The sequence below is a fragment of the Patella vulgata genome, chromosome 1 (genome assembly GCF_932274485.2).
Source record: "Patella vulgata chromosome 1, xgPatVulg1.2, whole genome shotgun sequence".
Taxonomy (NCBI): domain Eukaryota; kingdom Metazoa; phylum Mollusca; class Gastropoda; family Patellidae; genus Patella; species Patella vulgata.
This window is the reverse complement of record NC_065879.2, coordinates 5882260-5901647: the sequence shown is the minus strand read 5'-3', so window position 1 is coordinate 5901647 and position 19388 is coordinate 5882260. Positions and strand designations below refer to the sequence as shown.

At 36.0% G+C, this 19388-nt stretch overlaps 1 protein-coding gene across 14 annotated transcripts in view; it reads left to right on the top strand.

Annotated features, from left to right (window-relative positions):
- LOC126814921 (peripheral plasma membrane protein CASK) overlaps positions 1-19388 on the top strand; it is a 416793-nt gene that overhangs the window by 336412 nt on the left and 60993 nt on the right. For all 14 annotated transcript variants that reach the window (XM_050540452.2, XM_050540435.2, XM_050540444.2 and 11 more), the window contains 2 exons: positions 4362-4439; positions 7753-7839. In XM_050540452.2, the coding sequence (XP_050396409.1) occupies positions 4362-4439; positions 7753-7839 (165 nt within the window). The remainder of the gene's footprint in view (positions 1-4361; positions 4440-7752; positions 7840-19388) is intronic.

Genomic DNA, 19388 nt, shown 5'->3' with positions numbered 1-19388 from the left:
TTTTATTTTTATTTCATTGGAGAGGGGGCGCAAAAACTCTAAACCTCTGCGTTAAGATGTTCCAATTCTGATTTTACAAAACTTGCTGGTTTAACTTATAATCTGATATATATTCTCAAAAAACTTTCTAGTTCCAGAGGGGGATAGGGTAGGGGTGGGGTGCAAAAACTCTAAACCCATGATGCAAACTGTGTTATTGCGTCCCTGTCACATGACCTCTGATCTTATAGTCATCAAAATTACCAGCAAAAAGTCATCACTCCTCAAATGTGGCGGGATATGGTTTTCTGTGAACTCGTAACTAGTTCCAGAGGGGGTTAGGAATGGGGACCAAAAACTCTAAACCCATGATGCTAACTGTGTTATTGTCTCTGTCACATGGCCTCTGATTGTTATTCATCAAATTCAACAGAATGATTTTGACAAATAATGACAGCAAAATGCCATCGCTGCTCAAATATGGCGGGATATGGTTTTCTGTGAACTCATAATGACATGAAAATAAAAAGGAATGAATTATTGATAATATATGGCTAAGGACTGTCTATAGCGATTCAAATATGTTTTATTCACAAAAACTAAAATATTGTAAGTCTAGGGCCTTTTCATTGGTTTGTGAGTTTAAATCCAAGTGCAAAGTTTAGTTCTTGGCCAATGAAATAGACAAATTCTTCAAATATTTTAGATTTTGGAGAATAAGGCCCCAGATGAGTAGATGCTTTTACAGTCACAAATATTACAGGGGATAAAATAAAATATTTTTGAGTTTAAAACATGAAATAAATTCACTTCCATTGATTTATAGGAATAAATGAGATGGCAAAATCAATGATGAATAAATAAAAATAATCTTCACTTTGAACTTAGTGTTTTTAAAGATCAAATCAGAGATGATGTAAATATTTCCGGAACTAAAGTTTTTTTTCATTTATAAAATTGTACGTTTCCATGGTAACGTATCTTTCAGGAAGTATGGTTCTGGTTGCCTTTTGAAGGTAGAGATAGGGCAAAGCCAACTTAGAGAGCTTAACTCATTAATGACCGGACATGCAAACAAGTTCGTCAGGCTTCTGATCAGCGACATGTTAGGTCTTGGATTGCTGTAAACAAAATCATTAATTTGTCCAAAGTGGGGCATTTAGATCATGTGTTTTTGATTGATGAAAAGAAAGCAAAGAGATTTTTTTTTCTTTTATATTTTTAGTTTTTCTCCCTATTACTGATGATTGACTACTTTTGAAAGCAATTTCTGTTTGTTTGCAATGAAGTAATGAATATGAAATTCTGTGAATTATGTCTCCAAATAAACTATGCACGGTGTTGAAAATAGACACTTGAGACACATGTCCAGCAGAGAGGAGAAGGGGGAGGGGACCCACCAGATATTTTTCTCCCTTGACATTCATTGAAATAAAGTTGAACAAATGATTTTTGACCTCACTCCATTTTAATCCTATTTATGTATGCACCTAAATGAGTAGAAATATGTGACCCGTTCCCACGAAACCAGGCATTTGTCGCACAACTTCATTTTGTACTACGGACACAAAAGCAAAAACCGTATGCCTTCTTGTTGCTGTGAATGAGCCAAACTCCAGATGATACGACAAATTTAAAATTTAAAATAAAATTGCATTTTTGGAAAGTTTATAGGCTGTGGAGTATTCAAATATGTTGCCAGTTCTATTTTCATAAAGATGACTAAGAGCCTGGTTTTGAGGAAGTGGTTCACATATTGTCTCAGAGCTTCTGCTTTTATAAAATTCTCAGATAATCTCCCAGATTTTCTGAAAGTTATTAACATAGAGTTAGATTAATATTTCCTACTTTTGTATTGAAGGAAATTTATATTACAAATAGCCAACAACTTCTGTTACACTTTTATCATTACTATCAAAACCCCCCCAACTTTTTAGTCTTAGAAATTACGTACAAAATTAATCAAGACTACTTTCCTTTAGATGTCAGAAAGTTCTGTTTGCTATATTTTCCATCTTGCGATTAATTTCTTTTATACTATCGAAAATTAATGACATCTCTTCATTGCAAATACAGACATCACCTTTCCGACCCTACATGATGAGTCTGACCAGGAGAATGAAAGCCATCACTAATGTTAACCATTCATCCATTTTGTTAATGAGGTATAAAGAGGTGATTTAAGCGTTGTATATCCGCAGCATCACCCTTTGTTCAGTCGACCATTGATGTGTCTAGACTATAGATTAAACTTCTAAACCATTGCTTGATATTTCAAACAAATTACTTTATGAGAGGATTTCATCCTCATCTTTCCTTTATTTTTACCAAATCTGTAGCGCAGGGTTCGTGTTTCAATCATATTTGTCAGTTCTGACATTTTCAACTCTGTGCCATCAGACTTGTAATTATAATAAAAGAACAGAGAGAGATTAACGTCCACTCACACAAACTAGGTCATTTTGGCACTAACATATGGTTCAATTTTATTTCAATAATTCGTTTGTGCATAGGGGTCTTTACCAGTGAGAGCAAACGGGAGGACCTGGAGAAAACCCACACGGTTGGAAGGCGATCCTACTCCTTGTCACCTACAACTGGGGAATCAAAACCATGCCATCGGCATTACCTCATCATAGTCTTCACCATCTATTGCTATATGAAGGGTGTACACATGAAATGAAAAAGGGTTGGTTTATCGTCCTTCTTTTCTCCATTTGTACATGTACTCTAGATTTTAAAATAACAAGAAAACTTCTTTCATGGTGCACCTTTATCTTCCTCATCATCATCATCATCATCATGATCATCATCATCATCATCTATTGCTCAAGTTTTCTCCTGTCCTCCGGTTTCCTACACGCAAGCAAATTATTAAAAGAAAATTGTTATCATATGTTAATTCCCAAATGACCTAGTTTGTGTCAAGTGGACATTAAACCTGATTTCTCTCCGTCTCTTTCTGCTACATGTATTTGATCATCTACCCCAGATGTTAAACATGACGAAAACATCTTCGATTTTAATCGTAGACATGAAATGTTGTGATGATCCCTCTTAATGGATATATGTTGCCCATGTTTAGAGAACAAACGTATCTGTTGGCTGTTATCAATCAATTCTAGTGGTCTGCGTGTGTATTTAACCATTTTCACGCTGTTGACTACGACGGGCTTCGAGTAGAGATTGCTGGGAGCAGAGATCAATTGACCAATCAGTAATCAATGTCTAACCATGTCCCGTTCTCCGACCAGATTACTAAATCAGCCTTTTGACTGAGTGTCAAGTATTTGTTTACACTGGCTCGGCAAGCGATCGCCACTCATTTCTATGTCAAGAGCCTTTAAGTGTAAATTGACCAATCTGAATAAAAACGATGAGTACAGAATTAGTCAGTGTTTATTCCAGCTGACGTTAAATGTTTAATGATATTGACGATAATTAACAGACCTCATGGGATATCATTAACTAATTATTAGAGGAGTCTATCATGATCCGTTGGATTGAATGGCCGAATTGTTAGCTTGTGCGCGTTGTATCACAAGGTCTGTCATTGAGTCAACTGGTGTGGGTTAGATTCCCCAGTTGTACGGGACGAGGTGTAGGGTCACTTGTCCAACCTCGTGGGTTTTCTCTGTGTCCTCCGGTTTCCTCCCACTACGAAAACCCCCCTACACGCCAACAAATTATTGAAATAAAATTGAACCATATGTTAGTCCCGAAAAGACCTAGTTTGTGTCGAGTACATTTTCAAAATTGAGTCAACTGGTGTGAGTTCGATTCCCCAGTTGTACGGGATGAGGTGTAGGGTCGCCTGTCCAACTTCGTGGGTTTTCTCTGTGTCCTCCGGTTTCCTACGAAAAACCCCCTACACGCCAACAAATTATTGAAATAAAATTGAACCATATGTTAGTCCCGAAAAGACCTAGTTTGAGTCCCGAAAAGACCTAGTTTGTGTCGAGTACATTTTCAAAATGAACAGTCAAATAAACTATAGTTTACATTGAAATAACTGAAAGAAACAGTACACGAAACAAACTAAAAAATACCACCAAACCCCAAGGACAACATTTTTTATACAGAATATTGTAAGGAATTTCATACTGGGTAAAAATGTCCTCGCAGTTGTTTTAGTTAACTTATCGGATACATTGATTTTATAAATTTTGTTCAAAATAAATAAACAATACATGTATGCAGAAGTGCAGGATGACTACACCACACTCAACAGAACACAAATGGAAAAACATTAGATAAACAGATGAATATTAAATGAAATAAAAATAAACCTAATTAATATATGAATTTTTTAAGATTATTATGAATATACTATATCTCTTTGTATAAAAATTTCTTAATTTATTCATTTTCATGTTTTTCAGTTATATGACAAAATCAACACCAAATCGCTCAGTCCATCACGAAAACCTCCATCAGAAGCTGTCCATAGAGCAAAAGAGGTAAGCTATATTTATATATGGTATATAATAATAATCGCAAATTATAAAGGAGCCACAGTTGGTCAGTGAGTAAGACGTTGGCTCGCTAATCGGGAGGCTCCCCTGTTTGTTTTCGGTGTTGGCAGAGAAAGATCATCAGGATTATCCAACAGGGTTCCCCAGTTCCCCCTTGTCAGTGATGCAGGACAGAAGGCCTGGCAATTGACAGTGTATAGTCGTCTGGATGGGATGAAAAACCAAGGTACTGTGTATACATTGGCATGCATGTAAAAGAACCCTTTGCAGTTAGAATTTGATATGAGAGTAGGGCGTAGCGCTCTTGTGGGGACAAACTTTTCCTCATAGCACACTGTATGTTATATTCCTGTCCTTGTTAGCCTAATAGTACAGTTCAACTATAAACCAGGGCTCTAATTTCAGTCATATTTGCCAATTTTGACTGACTGGCAATGAAATGCCAAGAAATTAAAATTCAAAGGCTTTAATTGTAAAACACTGTTAAATTTATAGTTTCTATGTGTAAAAACAAGTAAAATATATTTTAGAAATTGGTGTAATCGTAAGAGAGATGGGGTTAAAGGTCCACTCGATATTTCGGGACTAACATATGGTTCTTCAATTTTATTTTAATAATTCGCTTGCGTGTAGGGGTCTTTAGCAGTGGGGACCCGGAGAAAACCCACAACACTGGACAGGCGACCCTACTCCTTGACTCCTTGTCACGTACAATTTTGGGGAATTGAAACTGCGCCAGTTGACTCAATGACAGACCTAACCATGAGCTAAGCATTCGGCCATCCAACCCTCCAATATTTGTTACAGAAATATCTTGATTAAATTGAATGAATTCTTGAAATCAGCACAAATTATGCAGATTTGTAAACTGAAGAATGAGAATGAAGTGGGAATAAAATTCTTGTTGACACTTTTTATTTAAAATTATCTACTGACTGCCTTGCCACTTCCATCAAAAGTATTGTGGTCTTGTTGTGTTGGAGTTATTTCCCTTTAATCTCCACAGTCTGTATGTATTGAAACTATTGTTCAATCTGAAATAATGCAAAATCACATGATCATTATGGAATGAAGATCTCTTTCCTCATTTGAAATAAAATTTTAATATTTTTATAATGCTTATAGTGTCAGTTCACATTTCCAAATACAACAGACATTTCAGAAGTTTTTTTTAAAAAAAGCATACTAAATGTTAAAATTATTTGTAGACAGTAAAACAAAATTTGTTAGCCATTTGAACTCCTCATCTGTGTAGTCGATAATGCCTGCCTCACTCATGTCACCGGTCACAACATAAAGCTATTGTGGGTGGGGGCAGGGGGAGCAGTCAAGCATTAATGGAATTGAAACCTTGACTTGAATGTCCAGCATTAAATCCTGGGGTGGACTGATCAGAAATTCAAAAATGTGCAATCTTTCAAGCCTATATGGTTATATCTTAGCATAGATTAAAATGAGAAAAGTTTGATTTTGTCTGAAAACTAAAAATAAAAATCAGTGACTTTATCTAAAATGCCATTAAGACTTTAGCTCATAGCAATTGTCTATCGCCTCTGTTTTCAATTACAATTTTCATGCATAGTTAACCCAGCCTTTTTGCACTGGCTGATGACATTTTGTCCTATACTAGATTAATAGAGTCTATAGTAACAAAGAGATGATTTATCAGATTTTAGTAGTCCATCTCATATGATCCAGGACAGATTTCTTCATTGACCCAGCCTTCTTTGATTTTGCTGTAGCAGACTGAATTGTCTTCAGCTATTACTATGGCTTTTGTCATAATATGCTGTAATGAATTTCAAGATCTGATCATGGTTTATTACAGTAGTTAAAGATACATTATGTAAGATTTAGATAAAGAGCTAGCCATTCTTGCTATAATAGTTTGAACATAGATAATGTAAAATGAATAATTTGAAAATTTCATTCAAATTACTCTATTGCGAGCGAAGATATTAGCCTTTGAAGGTTTGACAAGACGTGTGCAATAATTTCAACCACCGTACTGGTTGTTCTAAGCTAAGTCCCGCTCCTCCATTTTTAGCTTAAATCAAAATATGACTGAACTGTTCTAATCTATTTAATATCGGAGAAATCCGATGCCATCGAGTGTTGATTATGGTCTGGCTAAGTTAATAAATGTCTAATTAATAGTTTATAAAATATTTCAGGCCTAAAGAAAGACCTGCAATAGGCAGATTTAGCTCTTGCATTATGTATGTTTAAGATCTCTGAACATTACTCACAGGATTTTTAATCTCTTGAAATGACAATATTGTGAAAGTTGAATCGCTCAAGCGAATGTCAGTCCAAAATGGTTCCAAGTATTATGTTTAGTTTCTTAAAAGATCAGATGAATCGAAAGTTCGTCAACATTCTCTGCAGACGATATAAACGAGATATGGTCAAAAGCCAGCACGATATGGGCAAAAGCCAACACCAACTATAATCTTCGCTAAAATCTATTTATAGGTCTCTTATTAATACAGGGAAGTTAGATGGCCGAATGGTTAGCGCATGTGCGTTGTATTATAAGGTCTGTCATTGAGTAAACTGGCGTGGTTGCAATCCCTGGTTGTACATGACAAGGAGTAGGGTCGTTTGTCCAACCTCGTGGGTTTTCTCCGGGTCCTCCAGTTTTCTCCCAAGGGTTCCTACGCGTAAACAAATTATTGAAATAAAATAGAACCATATGTTTGTCCCAAAATGACCCACTTTGTGTCAAGTGGTCGTTAAACCCCATTTCTCTCCCTCTATCTACCGTTCTTATAAAAAAAAAATTTCTTCATTAAATGTTAGAACAGAGACTTTAATTGTTTTAAGAACAAAATTATATATAAACTTGAGTAAGTGCAAGGAACTTTGAAATGGTTTTAAAAATTTTTGATTGTTGCATATTGCTCTTGTTTTAAATAGGAGCCACGGTGGCTAGGTGGTTAAGACGCTGGCTCCCTAGCCTGGAGGTCGGGTGTTCGATCCCTGCATTGGCCGAGAAAGTTCATCTGGATTTTCCGATGTGGTTTCCCCTTGTCAGTGGTGCAGGATGGAGGGCCTGACAAGGGCAGCTGTCTAGTCCTTCGGATGAGATGGAAAACCGAGGTTCCGTGTATACATTGGAATGCCTGTAAAAGATCCCTTGGCAGTAGGCGATAGTGCCGCTGCCCGGGCAAAATTTCCCTCATAGCACACTGTATGGCATATGCCCGTCTTCATTAGCCCAGCATAGGAGCAGAACAGTAGGACGTTAAACCCCATTTCATTTCATTTGTTGTAAATAATGTTTTATATTGTGCAGGTTTTACGTCTGGTGAAAGAATGTCCTGATAACTATGCAACACAGTGTGATGAGTTGAAACAACTACTACACCAACCACATATGATGGTAAGTTTTTCATCCTAAAATACAAGGAGGGTGGGCCAAATGATTTAATGTGTGTACGTTGGAGCATAAGGTCAGTTATTGTGTCGCCTGTCCATCATCGTGGGTTTTCTCTCGGTCCTCAGCTAAATACTCACCAACATGCAAGTGAATTATTGAAATAAAATGACCTATTTTGTGTCGAGTGGACGTTAAACCTGTCTCTCCCTAAATACATGTTGGGTGATGAAATGGTCTAATGTGCCTTCTTGAGATTATATGGTTTTGCATTGAGTCAAATGGCATGATTTCGGCCCCAAGATTGTACCTAAAGGTTGTTGCTGAAGAACCTTAAGTGCAAGTGAATTATTGACATAGAATTAAACCATGTTAGTCCCAATATAACCTGGTTGTGTCAAGCGGACATTCAATCCCATGTCTCTCTAGCTCTCTCCCCCTTAAATACAAATACGAATACGTAAACGATTACGATATGATTGTTTGCCCCAATAACAATGAAAAAAAAACCCACCACCTGCTTAATGGTACAAATATGTCATTTATTAAATTAAGATAAATGATGATGTTAAAATCATAGATAAATTAAAAATATAAAACATGTACATTAATTTTCAAAAACAGCAAAACATATAACATAACCTTTGTTGGGTTAATTGAAAAATTGGCAAAACAACAAAATATATATTTAATATAGAGCAAAGCTCTAAAGCATTTAAAATATTCAGACCAGAACCGGATACACTAGGGAAAAACTGGCAATGTGCATGCCAACTTACCATCTCACGAGAATATGGGTCTCATAGAAATATCTCTATGACGTGTCTAATCAATGACGTTACATATTTTTTGACCTCAATGAAAATAATTCTCACACCTTTTTGTTCTTTTTTTTTTTAAACAAAATTAAAATCAATATACTGAATCTTGTTCGTAGGAGACGCTCTTCAAAAAAAAGCCCCAGACTCCCCCAATTTGAGTAAAATCAACATGAGACTTAGCATGCTTGTTCTGTGATTGATGGCACGTTCCTGATTCATAGTATCGTCATATTTGTTATGTAAAAGTTAGTGCAAAAAGACAACACTACATGCAAACAAAACTGATAATACTAAAGGGGGGGGGGGCATAGCCCCACTTTCAAAAAGTTTCACCCCCCCCCTGTGAAAAAATTGTCGATCATAAAAACAATAGACATACATTGTCCGTCAATTTTCAGCACCCCTGAGAACACTTTTTGCCCCTTCGTTGCTCTGAGCTAGTTACAGCCCTGAATACAAACCTGCGGGCCTGACAAGGACAGCTGTCTAGTCCTTCGTATGATACGAAAAACCGAGGTCCCATGTGTATATATTGGAACGCACGTAAAAGATCCCCTGGCAGTTGGAATTTGATATAAGAGTAGGCGATAGTGCTGCTGCCCGGGCAAAATTTGATATAAGAGTAGGCCGTAGTGCCGCTGTCCGGGCAAAATTTCCCTCATAGCACACTGTATGGCGTATGCCCGTCTTCATTAGCCCAGTAGAGGCAGAACAGTAGCACGTTAAACCCCATTTCATTTCCTTTCACAAACCTGCGGACAAAACACAAACTACACATATTGTAAGAAATAAACAACACATATCAAATCAATTGAATGGATCCAGGGGCCAGCACATCATAGATGGATCGGCTTGTACCCAAAAGTTTGTAGATGTTGTGTATTACTTTATTGGTAATTGTCAAAGAGAAATAAATGTGTTGATGACTGGAAAATGTTTGTGAGATCTGCTTAAAGGGAAACAACTCCTTCTATAATACAAAGTTGAGTAACTTCAGACAGGCTCTGTGTTTCCCCCATATCATGCCTGCGTATCTCCTTTTCCATCAAATCCTAAACCACTTAATGAATTTAAACCAAATTTGGTAGGTATGTTGTTTGGGAGGTAATTATTCAGCAGAAAGAATTATGTATAATATATTAACAGAAAACAATTTCTATGGGAAACGATCACTGGTGTTATTTTAAAAGCGTGACGTTTCGACAAGTATCCTCTTATCGTTATCAAGCACAATGATACGACTAAACCTGTCGAAATGTCGTGCTTTTAGAACAAAGCTAGTGATTGTTTCCCTTAAAAATTGTGTTCTGTTAATATGTTTCCCAATCGCTAAATGCCACTTAATAATTATGTATAATATAGCTGCAACTATATTCATTGGTATTAAAATGATGGAGTTAACAACATCGTAGTTTGCAAGTGATTCATAATTCCTCGAACACCAATCAGAAATGGTAATCTTTTAATTTATTAAAATTGTGAGGTGATATACAAGATTATGTCATATATTAAGTGGAATTAGACAAGTTGTCTTCTATCTTTCTGGTAGCCTATAGCTAATCATGCTACCATTTTTCTATGTGGAAATTTTCTCGTGTGGTGATCGACTAGAAGAAACGTGTAGCTTTGGAAATCAACAGACTTTTCAAAATTAATTATCACCAAAGAACTGCACATGTGTCCTGTTTAATAATTGCTCATAAGTGATAATTGTTTTTATGCAAATATTGCTTAGTTTGTAGCGGGAGTGGGTGGCCGAACAGTTAGCATGTGCGCACTGTATCATAAGGTCTGTCACTGTATCATAAGGTCTGTCATTGAGTCAGCTGGCATGGTTTCGATTCCCCGGTTGTATGTGACAAAGAGTAGGGTTGCTTTTCCAACCACAGGGGTTTTCTCCGGATCCTCCAGTTTCCTCCCACTGCTAAAGACCCCTACGTGCAAGCGAATTATTAAAATAAAATTAAACCATGTTAGTCCCGAAGTGACCTGGTTTGTGTCAGGTGGACGTAAAACCCCATCACTCTCTCTCTCTCTCTCTCTCTTTCTTTCTTCTTGATTTATTAATATTCTACAATTTATACGGATGATAGATTCTTTAGCTTAGAAAGAAATTCATAGCAGAATTTTTCCGCATGCTGCATTACACAGCTTTTAGAACTTTTTCGCCAGTAAACAGCTTAATTATCACTACAATTGAAATTCTTCGCACATCGCTACCGAATCATTTAGTCTTTTTATTTTTAACTTCTGGATCCGATCATTGAATATGTTCAACATGGCTGGAAATAATTCACCAATCACAGTCATTGTCAGTCACAAATTCAGTCACACTCCTAGCAGTGTTTCGTTTGATTAGATCTAATCCCACTCAAGCACTGCCATAATGATAGCCAATTTCTGTTCCAAATTATGACTGGTCAATAGTCCGATTAACAACCAATACTTAACTACATAACAATGTCATTCGGATTTAAACAAAGCTCCACATTATTTACGTAGCAAATCCAAGTAGAGGACGATAAAACCCCCACACACGATAATGAAGGAGGGCTGATGAAGGGCTATTAGCCCGAAACATGTACTGGACTTAGAATATAATTTTTAAAACCATCTACACAGTGTTGTGAAGTCTGTTGCTGGGGATTCTCTTTTTTGTTATTTACATAGCGTTACTCATGACTTATGAAATTTTTATGCCCAATTAACCAAGGCATAGCATAATATTGAAGAACAACTAATTGCGTGACAAACAAGGCTATCAACACGAATACAATGTAAACAATACTGTATGGAGAAGAAGAATACTTTCATCGTTTTTAATACATTAAGTCACTGTCCAAAGTTTTAGGGAAGACCCCAGATTAAAAGAAGGGCTGTCATATAGCTGTACTATTTGATTGAACGGAAAAATAGACACACTCCCTCAAAAGCCCAAGTATCATAAGTAAATCCAACAAGGGCCAGAGAGGGATTTCTTGGGCCATTGTTTCACGAATATGAAATTCAGTCTTTGTTAGTACAATTCTTCTGGTGTCATTTTGTCTTTCACTTATATGGAAATGTGATTGTATATTGCCGTTGCACCCAGTCGTAAGGGTTAGGGTTAGGACACAATTTCTTGTGAACACTACTCTACAGACTACATTTATTATCTGATTGTTTTGAAATTGATATATGTCATTAGTGACAGGAAGAATCCTATTTGATTTCATTAATTTTGCTTAATTTCTTCCAGATGGCCCTTGTTTCACTTTGTTGCACCTTGTGAACGCTCTAACGACAAAAATTATCATCCTATCTGTATGAAATTTATATGCATCATTTAGATTAATAAAACAAAGAAGCCGATTGAATTTCAGCAATTTCTGTTAATTACTTATAGAGTTATCAGTACTTTCCGTCAATTACTTGTGTTATGGTTCTTGTTTTAGTTTGTTGAAGCTTGTGATTGGCCTATGACAAAAGTTATTATCTGATCTGTATGAAGTTAAATTAGTATAACAAAAGGCTTGTTGAATTTCAACAATTTCTGTAAGTTAAGGCTGTTGTTTCAGTTTGTAGAAGCTTGTAAAACCCCATACAATGAATTTTATAATTTGATCTGTATTGAATTTTCTTCTAAACACGCCCATATTCCTACAAAAGATTAAATATTTTATCGGGGACGACTAAAATCATTATTTCCAGATATGTTGATTGACGAATAATAAATAACGTGTGAAAGTGCAACAACACCTTTTAAACATTGGTCATGAGGACAATATGTTGTATTCATCTTTCTTAGCTTTAAGAGGGTTGGATGGCCGAATAGTTAGCATGTGCACGCTGTATCATAAGGTCTGTCATTGAGTCAGTGGTTTCAATTCCCCGGTTGTATGTGGCAAGGAGTATGGTAGTCTATTCAAACTTGTGTGTTTTCTACGGGTCCTCCAATTTCCTCCCACGCGCAAGCAAATTATTAATATAAAATTGAACCATGTGTTAGTCTTGAAATGACCTAGTTTGTGTCGAGTGGATGTTAAACCCCATTTCTCTTCTCTCTCTCCCTCCCTCTCTCTCTCTGTCTCTCTCTCTCTCTCTCTTATCTTTAAACAGAAGTAGAAAGTAAATGAGAAAAGAATCCAGCCAAGAAAATAAGATTAATGACAGTGAGGATGGTGGCCATTGATTCAAATCTGTCTCATTGACATGTGATGGATTGACGGTGATGGTCAGTTGCGATGAGGAACGTAGACACTTTATCGTGAACCAATTACATTATATCTTGTGCCAGGTCATGTGATCAGGGAAACGGTAACTGGAGGAATAATCTTGTTACTTTGACATGAACAAATCTTTTATTTCATTACCTCATTTGTCACCGTTTTGATAGAGTAAAAATTTCTTTCATTACCGACTACAGGAATTCATCATATTCTCTAAGATTCACCAAATCACATTGCCGCCACAGTTCTCTCTGAGAATTCTTGTCTTATGCTTCTGCTGATTGGTTACATTCATTCATGTGGTATCCATGGTTACCACCAATAGTGTTTTATTTAATAAGATACAGCGGGGTTCCATGCAAGATATTGCCAAGATAGACACGGAACACATTAACAGCGTTTCTGCTCTGGTGACAATGATACGATTATTTTTTAAAAATGTTCTCTGAAGTTAAACCTTTGTAGACTACTTCAACCAGAAGAACTAGCACTGTACACAAGATGTCTGGAGGATCCAAAGGCCATAGCAGGACAGGCCTATAATAAAACCTGTTTGTAAAATATGCAGTCTTGTAGTGAAAATAAGATTATTAAAACTCTTATCTTTGGTGAATGAATAAACCTTGAAATATTGCATACATTATATTGTGAATGTGTCACTGTAACCTGGGTATCATTTAATCTTGTGTATCTAGCTTTAATTTTATTCACATTCGTTTTATATCAAATCTTTGTTTAAAAATTTGTAAAAATCATTTAAAATCATCAAAAATCACTTAATTTGTACTTGTGTCTAGATTAAAGCTGACTGATTAATTTTGACAATGAGTGTCCAATTTACAAGTATTTAATTTCCTGCCCACTGTTCAAAAATTAATCATTATACATCACTAATCAATTGGGTTGTTTATTTTTTAACAGTGATCGAGAAATTAAACGCTTCTAAATTAGACACTCATTATCAAAACTGAATGGTCAGCTTTAAACTGGACACAAGTACAAATTAGATGATTTTTGGTGATTTTAAACAAAGATTTGATATTAAACAAATGTGAAAGAAATAAGTGCTAGATACACAAGGTTAAATAATACCCGGGTTACAGTGTGTACTATGGTAGTAAATTTATAAGTATTTACCAACTGATTCCATACACTAAGTTATGATCTTGTTCTTGTGGGGGGTTGGATGGCTGAATGGTTAGCATGCGCGCGCTGTATCATAAAGTCTGTCATTGAGTCGACTGGCGTAGTTTCGAATTCCCGGTTGTACGTGACAAGGAGTAGGGTCGCCTGTCCAACCTCGTTGGTTTTCTCCGGGTCCTATGGTTTCCTCCCACTGCTAAAGACCCCTATGCGCAAGCGAATTGTTGAAATGAAATTAAACCATGTTAGTCCCGAAATGACCTAGTTTGTGTCGAGTGGACGTTAAACCCCATTTCTCTTCTCTCTCTGTCTCTTGTTCTTGTTTGTGTTCTTTGTGGATACTGTCAGACAGGGTTCATGCTGTCAGTCGCAATTGGCGATAAAAATATGAAAGTGGCAATTAAAATTTGAATTTGGCCATAAAGTTTTTTTTACCGTACTGACAATTCTTTTTGAGAACTGGCGGAAAAAAATCTTAAAATTCTAATCGCATATAAAGCCTATCTCAAGTCAGTCAGAGCAGAACAGTAGGACGTTAAACCCCTTTTTATTTGATTTTCCTATCTCAATTCGAGTACCAACATTATGAAACTTGCCATGCTTGTTGTTTGGACAATTTTTGATATGATGCCTCAATTCCAAAATTGAGATCAAGGACGTTACGAACCAGGAGTCCTTGGTTCATAGTACAGTTGTGCTTGAATTTTTTTATTTTCATATAGGTGCAAGATGATTAAGTCACGAATCCGAAGTTCCTAGTTGAGAGTTCAATCGTTCTTGTTTATTTTTCTTTTTAAATGCTCACGTAAGTCATGAGCTCATAACTGCGTAAAAAGATTATTACATCACAAATCGTAGGTTCCTGGTTGAGAGTACAGTCATTTTTGTTAAACCGATGGCCTGACAAGGACAGCTGTCTAGTCGTTCGGATGTGACGAAAAACCAAGGGTCCGTGTATACATTGGCATGCACGTAAAAGATCCATTGGCATTAGGAATACGATATAAGAGTAGGCCATAGTGTCACTGCCCAGGCAAAATTTCCCTCATAGCACACTATATTGCGTATATGCCCGTCTTTATTAGCCCAGTATAGGAGTAGGACGTTAAACCCCATTTCATTTCATTTTGTTTTTTATAAATGCTTGCGCATAGGTCAATGGCTCATATCTGCGATGCAAAATGATTATGTCACAAATCAGACATTAATGCTGATTGAGAGTACATCATTCTTGGTTTTTTTTATAAACACTCACATAGCTATAGGTCATCGGCTCATATCCCCGGTTGTACATGACAAGGAGTAGGGTTGCCTGTCCAACCTCGTGGGTTTTTCTCCGGGTTCTCCGGTTTCCTCCCACTGCTAAAGACCCCTACGCGCAAGCGAATAATTGAAATAAAATTATACCATATGTTAGTCCTGAAATGACCTAGTTTGTGTCGAGTGGACGTTAAACCCCATTTCTCTCTCTCTCTAATCCTGATTGAGAGTACATCATTCTTGTGTAGGTCATCGGCTGATAACACGCAGTACAAGATGAGGATGCTTAACATTGTTTTTACCTTCGAGAACAAATATCCCCAACAGGTTATTTTAAATTGTCTGTCTGGTTTAGAATTATAATTCCTTGTGAAGGAAATAAAAATAATCTACTCCGTGTGGAATTTGATGATGTACTTTGTATTGCAATGTAAATAATTTAGATAGTTTTGTCGATGTCTGAGATTTGTAATTCACATGCCGATATACGTCACGTGTTGGTCTTAGATATTAATCTAACAAGTGATGGTGGAGACTTCAATATTCTTAAAAGCTTTTCTGAAACAGACTCTCGAGTAGTTAGTTTACATTTTCATTAAGTTGGGAATGAAATGGAATAAAACGGATTGTACATCTTTCTTAATGACATGTCCTTAAAATAGATGTACTATCAGGGAACCAATGAAACAGCTTACTAATGGGTTTGTTGAACCCATATAAAGCTACTGGAAATGGAATTAGAATGGGATTTAACGTCCACTTGAAACGAGCTAGGTAATTTCGGGACTAACATATGGTTTAATTTTATTTCAATAATTCACTTGGACAGGCGACCCTACTCCTTGTCACGTACAACTGGGGAATCGAAACCATGCCAGTTGACTCAATGACAGACCTTATGATTCAACACGCATGCACTAACCATTCAGCCACACCTTCACCCTGACAGGGGGCAAGCCAGTAAGCTAGCAGCATACTAGCAAAGCCACCCATAGCACTATGTATGGCGTATGTCTGTCTTTATTATCTCGGTTGTTACAGAAAAGTATGATGTTAAACCCAATTTAATTTCAATGCATTTCATTTTCCTGCTCCTGCAATTGCTCTTTAAACAGGGAATCACAAAAAAAAAAAAATAGAATTACCAATTTGTGTTAAGTGGACGTTAATCCACTCTCTATATAGGAAACAACTGACACGATGTCACAGTGAAGTAAGATCACCATTTGTCTTTTTGTTGTAGATAACTTCTCAAATATTCGAGAAATTAATTTAAAAAATACATTGCATTGCAAGTTCAGTGCTTATGGTAGGCTCTGTTTCATATTCCTGAAGCAATGTCCGAAGAAATCCCTCTCTAGGCATTCTTGGATTGGCTTCTGATACTTGAGCTTTTGAGGGAGTGTGTCTATTCTTCCTGTTCAATCAAATCTATCCTAAGTACAGCAACATGACAGCCCTTCGTTTAATCTGGGGTCTTCCCTAAAACTTTGGACATTGATTTACGAGCGTAAAGTATTAAAAATTGTGAAAGTATTGTTTGTCTCCAAACAGTATTGTTTACATTGTATCCGTGTTGATAGCCTCGTTTGTCACACAATTAGTTTTTCTGTAATATTCTGCTATGCACTGGTTAATTGGGCATAATAAAATCGTGAGTCATGACGTAACGTTATGTAAACATATTTGGTCCGATTTGGAGCTCTGTTTAAAGCTTAATGATATTGCTACGCGGTATAGCTATTGGTTGTTAATCGGACTATTGACCAGTCATAATTTGGAACAAAAATTTGCTTCAATTACAGCAGTGTTCAGTGGGATTAGCTCTAATCTAACGAAACACTGCGAGGAGTATGGCTCTGTTTTTGTTTTCATCAAAATCATTGATTTTATTCATAAAGCTTGAAATTAAATATCATATTATTTTAGCCCATATTTCACTAACCCTCAACAATAACAAAATCTCCACAATTCCAGGAATGTTCTGAAATTTTTTGCTTTTAACTTGTCTTTCTATATCACTCATCTTCTCCCATCTCGGAATTTTCTATTGATCTTTATCTGAGTTTGATTGGATGCCATGGTTTTTTAAAACTCCCCTGAAAGCAAAGCCCGCTTTTTGAAGTGGGGTTATCATAACAAATTTAACCTACCATACATCGATTTAATGCAAATAAATGTTGCAGAGTCGGTAGCCATGATTACAGCTGTGTCTTCAGTGTTTATCTTCAACAGACAAGAAATGCCCTTCCATCTTCTTACTGACTAGTATTCATAAAAAAAAAAACCGAGGAAAATTTTCAAATCAATTTCGTTAATATTTGCACAAGACCAGGTTTCCTCTAATAAAGATTAAACTTTGGTCTGTGGAGGTCTTGCTGATCTTTTATGTGGGTCTCGCGTAATTGGTTGATTTCTTTGAAGGATTCCAGAATCAGACGAAATTATTTTCTGCTTCAGATTTATTATTCAAAATGATGTTCTCTGATAGATCAGAGCTAATGATGGACATTGGCCCTATTGCCAAGAAAAGATAATAGTCAGGTTATCTTAGTCAATAGTAAGTGCGGGAGGACCACACCACACACAAATAGAGCTTGTAAGAGGGAGAGAAATGGGGTTTAACATCCACTCGACACAAACTAGGTCATTTCAGGACTAATATATGGTTTAAGTTTTATTTCAATAATTTGCTTGCGCGTAGGGGTCTTTAGTAGTGGGAGGAAACCCAAGGATCCGGAGAAAACCCACGAGGTTGGACAGACGACCCTACTCTTTGTCATGTACAACTGGGGAATCGATACCACGCCAGTTGACTCTATGACAGACCTTCTGATGTAGCGCGCATGCGCTAACTATTCGGCCATCTACACACCTGTAGTTGGTGTAAATATATTATCAGTTAATGTATGTAAGTAATATATGTATTAACCTGTAGTAGTAGGTAAAATGGACACACCTGTTGATAATAGATAGACTACCGGTACCACAAACCTATCAACTACAAACTCTTGTGTAAGATAATAAGAAGAAGTTGGTGTAGATATATTAGTGTTTGTAGTTAATGTACATAAGTAATATATGTATTAACCTGTAGTGGTAGGTAAAATGAGCACACCTGTTGATTATAAATAATATTTACCTTGAACACGTGTTTTAGCCAAACATTTTAGGTGGTTTGATAACGTCGAATCTATCGGTGAAACAAGAGAGGTTTAATTTTTAGGAAAGAACAAATTAAATGTTTAAAATGTTTTTTGAAGCTGGTTTACAACGAGGGTATATATTTTAAGTTGAAGTAGTTTACAGTGTCTCTTAACTTAAAGAAGGAGGTGAAGAGTCACTCTGAATCAAATCTTTGTGTTAAAGAGATTTACTGTAGGATTGCATCTGTGAGTTAAAAGAGGGGCAAGGATTTACAGTGAGGTTTAAGTGAGACAATAAATCGAAGTTATGAGTATAAAATAGAATTAAAGGAATATAACAGTATCTTTAAATCAGGACATTATGAGTATAAAATAGAATGATAAAAGAGATGTGAGACAGTATCTTTAAGTTGAAAAAGTTGTGGGTATAAAATAGTATGATAACAAGGATGTCAGACAGTATCTTTAAGTTGAAGAAGTATAAAATAGAATGATCATAAGAATGTAAGATGGATATACAGTATCGTTATGTTGAGTATAAAATAGAATGATGATAAGGATGTTAAAAGTATCTTTAACTTAAATAAGTTATGAGTATAAAATAGAATGAAGATAAGGATGTTAATAGTATCTTTAACTTTAATAAGTTATGAGTATAAAATAGAATGAAGATAAGGATGTTCATAGTATGTTCAACTTAAATAGGTCTGAGTATAAAAAAGAATGAGGATAAGGATGTTAATAGTATCTTTAACTTTAATAAGTCTGAGTATAAAATAGAATGAAGATAAGGATGTTAATAGTATCTTTAATTTAAATAAGTTATGAGTATAAAATAGAATGAGAATAAGGATGTTAATAGTATCTTTAATTTAAATAAGTTATGAGTATAAAATAGAATGAGAATAAGGATGTTAATAGTATCTTTAACTTAAATAAGTTATGAGTATAAAATAGAATGAGGATAAGGATGTAAA